The 7342-nt window shown below is 36.4% G+C and overlaps 1 protein-coding gene across 3 annotated transcripts; it reads left to right on the top strand.

The window, feature by feature from the left end:
- The first annotated feature begins 3721 nt into the window (after window positions 1-3721).
- Window positions 3722-7062, top strand: LOC123565598 (uncharacterized). 3 transcript variants are annotated; one of them, XM_045359458.2, is made up of 2 exons: window positions 3722-3813; window positions 5447-7062. In XM_045359458.2, the coding sequence occupies exon 2, from the start codon at window positions 5619-5621 to the stop codon at window positions 6411-6413; it is 795 nt and encodes a 264-aa protein (XP_045215393.2). In that variant the 5' UTR covers window positions 3722-3813; window positions 5447-5618; the 3' UTR covers window positions 6414-7062. The 3 variants fall into 3 exon arrangements, with proteins under 3 accessions (XP_045215393.2, XP_045215392.2, XP_045215391.2); XM_045359457.2 differs by lacking the exon at window positions 3722-3813 and adding an exon at window positions 5008-5128; XM_045359456.2 differs by lacking the exon at window positions 3722-3813 and adding an exon at window positions 5008-5128 and having other exon boundaries at window positions 5444-7062.
- The last annotated feature ends 280 nt before the right edge of the window (window positions 7063-7342 follow it).

Here is a 7342-nt window from a genome sequence, read left to right as displayed (position 1 = left end):
CATCAAACGACGTCCGAATGCGACAAAGGCTATGGGCAGCCAAAGTTGGCAAGTCCAACAAAACTCTGCGAGTATCGGCTTCATTGGAACCTACAAAAGAAGCATTTGTTGAAAACATAAAACATGCACAGGCCTGTACATGGAATCATGATCTTCATGCAGACACATCAAATATGGACCCATGTGAATATGGCTGGCGTAGAAAAGACGTAATGAAGACACTGGTTCCTGTATCAGTAGCACCCACTGAAGCTTTGGCACCACCGGAAGTACTGAAGATAATAAAATGCTGGAGCTCGAATGACAATCCGTGTTTAACATAATGGTGTAGCTGTAATCAGGCTCGGCTTCCATATACGATATTATGTACATGACAACAGGACAATGCTGATCAATGCAACAAAGAACGTGTGTTAGGCAGTTCAGTAAAAAGAACTTCACATAATCATTTTGGCATTTTCATTTCAATACGCATTTCAACATAACTTTATGAATACAAACACGCTTTTTGATTTTACATTTCATGTTCCTTAATAATAGCAGCCATATTGTACATAATCCATACCATATTCTTTGTCAAATAAGCAAATATAATTTAAAACTTGTATTTAGAATGTCCTTGATGATTGACTTTATATATACTAACAGACCAATGATGTAAGACCAGTATTCAGCATTGTTTCCAACTTATTTAAAGTTTGGCGGCCATCTTGGAAGCCATTTTGGATCAGCTAAATAGTCAAATGATTAAAGTTGTAATTTTATTTAAATAATTATTATATATTGCATTACTAATATCAACAAATTTGATTACCATACTTGATTTTTTAATACAATACGCCAAAAAGGCAATTGTGGCGGCCATTTTAGCCGCCATTTTGGATTCCTAGATGGCATCTTTGATTGACTAAATCAATAATTAAAGATATATAAATATGTTTGAAACATTTAAAGTAAAATCAATCCGCAAATAACAATTTGTAAGTTATTTTTTGCACCACTGATACACTTTGTTCTGATTTTGGCGGCCATCTTGGACGCCATCTTGAATTTCTCAAAATGCTCAATGATGCCAGCTGGGCATCATTCAGATTCTTCAATAACAACATATTCCCTAACAGAATACCATTTAACATTTACTATACAATCCAATGCCGGGTCTAAAACAAATATCACATTTATTAACCGGACTAATACTTTTGAATAGTGACTAGCTTGACTATTCGAAGACTGTTCATGGCTATTGTTCTGATCCTGATGTCGTCGGCGCGTGCAGGTTCGCTGCAAGATAGGTTTTTCGTTTTCGTTTTGTATATCTTTGTCAATTCGCATTGCTTTGAACATCAAAAATAAAAAAAAACTTATACTGACGACAATGGATACATCAAATGAAATACTAGTATGTCCTATTTAATATAGAGAGTTTTCTTGCCAGGCCTGGTGTCTGCATTCGTATGGAAACACTCTTATTTTGTATCTCTATAGGAGTGGCACAAGTAACTCCATCGGTTAGGGTGGTGCAATGGATAGTTTTGCAGATTAAGGAACCGGCGGAGCCTGTTGAATTCCCAGTCAGGGCCGGACTTTCCACAGATATTGTGTCTCTCATCCACCCAGTTAAGACTTCACGTGTATCGGTGCGTTTTACCAGACCCGTAAACGATTGTATGAGTGTAAACTCGTATATGAGCCAGGGTATAATTTCAATTAATATTAATATTAATGGGAGGAGCTAATCATCGACTAGAGTATCGAGGGATACACGTTCGAGACCGGGTGATAACTACTCGTATCTGTTGCGATTTTCGCCTGTCGGTGCTGTTTCAAGCTGGGAAGTTGTCTGTTACTAACATAAAGATACTGTTGTACTGATTTTAATACTTTTGACATTTTTATCATCATTATCATCATCATCATCATCATCATCTTGGACTGGTCCTTTGTAGGATCAATGGTAAGATTAACTGTATTACCTAAATACTGTTGAAAACAGGCGCTCTGAATCCAACAAACAATCATAATATTCATCAAAACCATTCAGGCTACAGGGTGCCAAAATTTGAGTTGCAGTAATAGGTGTAATATGATCACTACAGATTGTCAATAAATGGTGGTTATTTGTACCAAAGTATTTGGAAATCTGACTAAAGCGAGTTATGATCCGGACACAAACGCATATATTACAACAAAATAACAAAACAAATCTTAGTTCAAAACTAATCATTTGTACCAAATAATTTGAAAATGACAATGCATGGGCAAGTTATACCAAGGACAAGAACCTATATATAACTGCACGAAACGCACAAACTCCGCTATTTCACGGCGGGATTATAATAAACGAAGGCCTATTTCCTTACAAGCGAGCTCAGTGGGGTGAGGGTAATTTAAAACTAAGTGTATTTTCTTAAAATCTCATGGACATTAGTTCGCAGCATGCACAAGGTCGGGTCCTCCTAGACTTAAGGCTAACGATTCCGTCCATGACAAGGTGTATATAATTTGTCCCAGGACATAGCAACTTCCTGTTTGTCACCCAACTTGAGACACCTTTTGATAACGAAAGATAGGTACAAATGTATGTCGCCACCGGGTTCGAACCAGTGACCTGAGCATGTGAGTCTACATTTCTGCTAGTCGAGGTAACAGTAGAAGTAGCTGAAGTTGTAATCATATTATAGTGGTAGTGGCAATGGATGCAGAAATGATAATAAAACTTGAGCCAAGTCACGGGAAAATTGGCATTCGAACATTTTCGTGAATTTCCGGAAACTCTATATTAAGGCTGACCTGTGCATTTATGCATCTGAATAAGGGTCAGGAAACTTCATGTTCAGGTAGAATAAGCCTTCTTTGAAATAGCAGCGAACGGTGTGGGCTATGATCAGACTGCGCGGATGCACAGGCTGATCTGGGCCCATACTGGTTGCAAAGCCTCGAAGATACTCGAAGGCCCATTTTCTCATCATGCGGCTCAAATAATTTTATTACGTTATTGACGTCGACGACGACGACGCTAACTTGTAATGGTGCTTATGGCAGTCATTTAAACATTTGCAGTATAAAACTTAACATGATACATATGTGCTTCTCATGTCAACCCCCATGTTGGACAAACACATTCGTAACACATTTTACCTGTTACAAATGCGATCGCATACGTACGAAATCTGTTACAAATGCGATCTGTTACGAATGTGGTCCTACAAAGCTTGATCCAGCAAACATGAATTATTTCACCGTCGGCATTCTATAAGACAGTTTACACGTGAGTTGAAGAAGAACTGACTTGTCTTCTTTTATTGACTGCATGTGTCACAGGGTGAGAAAAATGTGCAGTCGGTCCGGGGCTCCGGTAACCCGGGACCCCTCGCTTACAGGGCGAGTGCTATACCGACCGAGCTAACCGGCTGCCTGACACATCTTCTCCCCTAACGTGACCAAGTCCGTACCGTGACATGTTTTCTCATTTCACGATGTTCGACGTGATACCCGAGACGAATCAGAGTGTCAGATATAGCAGAATGAAGCTTTCTCTTCTTGTCAGAATGAAAAAAAAACATTTGCATAGATTACGGACGGATATTCTAATATTAAACGAAAACTGTAACAAGAATGTATGCAGAGTATATAATATTGCACTTGATTCAAGAGGTCTTTTGAACTTTTAACAGTCCAGCTGATAGTTTGACCTCATGATTTAAGTTCTATAACTTACAACAAATGACGTATGATTTTTCTTTGAAGGTCGCCTACAAATAAATATTTTGACATGGAGTTACAATGTGACAGATTTTAACATGATCGTGTAAGGTAAAATATCTATGATTATTAATATAAACTTTATTGTGGAAACAGCAAAACAAATCATGAGCCGATATCGAAGTAATCTTTTATTCGGGATTAACTTCAAGGTTTTCGGCTACAAAAGAATTCATGATTGACAATTAATCTAAAATCATTTACTTAAACTTCAAAGTATGATCACATGGTTTACCACGTTTCTACCAGATACCGGGGAAAAGAGTAAGATGTTTAAACGTATATTGTGAAATAAATGAATGAATTGATTAATTGGCAGAAACGTTCATTTGAACAGCTGAACACACAAAGCATAGAAATCAGGAAATGAACAAAGAAACTTTCTTTCTACGGTACTTATGTTGATTAGTAAGATCTGTGTTTTAGACACAAAGTTTAAAACCTTAAAGTATTATTCAACAAAGCATTAAAATAAAAGACTTGATGTGTATTCCAATGTATCCAGTTGGGCTTGATGTCTGGTCTCCGTGGAATACTTGGTATTTTCTTGAGCATGAAATTCTTAAAAGTAACAATTAATAGGACAGCAAAAACTAAACATAAGTGGCGGTATAAATTAGCTACAAGTTAAAACATATCGTCTTTATTGCATCCCTTATTACTTAAGAGTTATATTAATCACCAAGTTACCATTATTTTATTCTATGACCGTCGTTACTACCGAGTAGACACATTAGAGATTTGCCTCCTCGTCCGTAAGAAACAGTGATGTTGTAGAGCTGTGAAACAATTATGATAGCCGAAAGTTTATCACGAGATGATAGGTAATGATATAACTAAAATCAAATAATATTTACGAGACAACCACAGAATATTTTATTCTATTATTAATGAACACGAATAATATCTAAATAAAGGAATGATCAGTTGATAGGTGACAGTCCCTGTCCCCTTCCCTAAGTCAAATAAACCGCGGTCTCCATAACTGACTGTCAAACTTGCCAATTAGTGTCATTTAAATATTTTCATAATGGTTTCAATGGGAATCTTACTACCGTGCGAAATCTTCAATGAAGTGCTGCACTACGGTCTACAATGTTACCTTTAAAAGACACGCTAAAAGTTCAAATATTTAACTTTTCACCTAGGAGTGAAATAACAAACTAACTTCAATGAAAAACAAATTAAAAATGTAATCTTTTCAGCTTGATCTTACTTACGTCATAATCTTGATATACCGCATATAAAGGGACGGGTTTTGATAACAAGTTTAAATCAACATTTGGAATCAGATACTTAATTACTTATTGGTACATTATACTATATTTGTATATTAATATATTATACTGGAAAATATGACAAAAAGGTAATGTTCGTATGGTAGAATTTAATTTTTTAGTATTTACAGTATTTAAGCGTTTATCAGTGATTTTCAATAAAAAAATGGAATATTGGTTTTAAATTTGCAAGATTTTAAAGTTTATTTAAAACTAAAGTTACATTTATTGAAAACAAGAACAGTCAGAACGTGATCTTTTTAATTTGTTAAGATGTAAATATAAAAAGTCATATCTCCATATTTTTATGATAGAGCGTATTATATGAGTGTTTAAGAAAGTATAACTAAATCCACATACTGTTGAACGAAATTCAAAAACATAATTGATCTTTATTTTTTCAGTAGAGTAGGAGGTGGTTCACCAAGACGGCGGTCCAGCTGGACGAAACACACCAGCTACCCAACATTACAAAATGAAGAACAACTCCATATACCGGCTGAGATAAGTTCCGGCACCCGAGCAAATATCAGATGTGCTGAAAAACGACTGGACGAGAGTAGAAATCGTCTAAATAGTATGCAGAGAAAAAGTCTTGGTCATCTGGACTCTCAGAGAAAATTGCTAGAAAAGTCGATGTTAGCCTATAGTGAAAAGATGAAGGATATCGCAAGTTCTCGCGCTAATGAACTATTCCGCGAGATCCAAACTAGAAACTCATCACGTGATGACACGAGAGTTAAGTCACCAACACATTCGGTTAAATCTAATCGTAGTCTCCCGGCAAAACTGGTGGCTAAGCGACCCATTGACGATCATTACAGAAAACTTAAAGGTTTCCATCAAGTTAATATCTATTCACCAATAGAAGAAAGATCTAAAGAATCTTCGCCAGTGCCACGATCAAGGTCAGCACCACGGCATTTTGTTCGTTCATCTACATTTTGCCAGTCGGGTCATTCTCCTGATACGGAAACACCCGAGTCCAAATACAGCAACAGAAATAGTATAACATGTATTACAAGAATCAAAGTAGAAACAGATCATACTGATTCTGATGTGCACGGTAAGAAGAAAGTTTACCCACGTGTAGCGACTGGTTCAATACCGTGGTTAAAGAATGACGCTAACGACAGTGCGTACAGCTCGGCGTCCGAAGAGCTGGAGTATTCTGATACAGCCAGTGAAAAATCTGACAATACTTGTAAATCGTTTCAACAGAAATCAAACAGTAAAACTGAAAATCTTTTAACAGTGCCAGTAGTTCATGTCAGAAAACAGAACCGAAAACCACGCAGAAAAAGAAACACAATGGACAACAATGACAAAACGACCTCTCACAGTCACAGTCACACTAAACAGGCATTACATTAATACCAAGTGTATAGAATAAATAGTTGCAATTAAGACACTCGAGCAAGTCTCAATTTTGAAGAAAAGAAACATCGAAGGAAAATGAAGAAAATATAGGAGAATTTTTAAGCTTGAATAATGATTTGAATACTTTTTCCCGGGCATAAGGAGTTCTTACTGCAACCATATATCGCATATTTCTTTTCGTTACGATTGTGGTCTTTAAGATATACAAATTAATTGAAGGTAATTGTTATATTCTCGTTGGGTCTGTCGGAAATCTTATTTTTTATTTCGTTAAGATTTTTAGGCAAGAAACGTTCTCAATTTTAGGTAACATATTTGATTTTTCAATGTATGTATCGTCAGACTTATATTTCATTTCGACAGACATGTGGGCATGGTCAGTGTATGTTGTTACAGTATAATAAAACATGTTTTTTTATTCTAGTCAGTAAGCACTTACAGATAATACAGTAACATTACAATGTTCTAACATATCATGTCATGTTCATATTGTTTAAATATATATTTTTGACGAAAGATTAATTTATCTATTGCTATAATTTTCGGGCATTAACTGCCTTATATATTATGTGTACTGTTTATGACGTTGGCTAAAACCCTAATATATTATGCAGATGAAATAGAAATAAAATGTTTAAAGCCATTCATCATGTGATACCTCTGCCTAATGAAACATCTATACCTTGTTCAAACAGTCCTTAGAGTGGTTGGTAATTGAAACGATTTGTGTGTGTGTGTTGGTGCGTGCGTGTGTGCGCATGGTTTGTAAAGTTGAAACTATTGTGGTGTGTATGCGTGTGTGCGTGCGTGTGCGTGCATGCCTGGGTTCCTGCATGCGCGTGCGTGCACGCATGTTGTCCTTGTGTGCGTCCATGCTTACACTGCTGTGGTTTGTGGTCTACAGAGACTGCGTGTTTGGAGCG

The sequence above is a fragment of the Mercenaria mercenaria genome, chromosome 8 (assembly GCF_021730395.1).
Source record: "Mercenaria mercenaria strain notata chromosome 8, MADL_Memer_1, whole genome shotgun sequence".
Lineage (NCBI taxonomy): Eukaryota > Metazoa > Mollusca > Bivalvia > Venerida > Veneridae > Mercenaria > Mercenaria mercenaria.
This window is presented reverse-complemented; position numbering and strand designations above follow the sequence as displayed.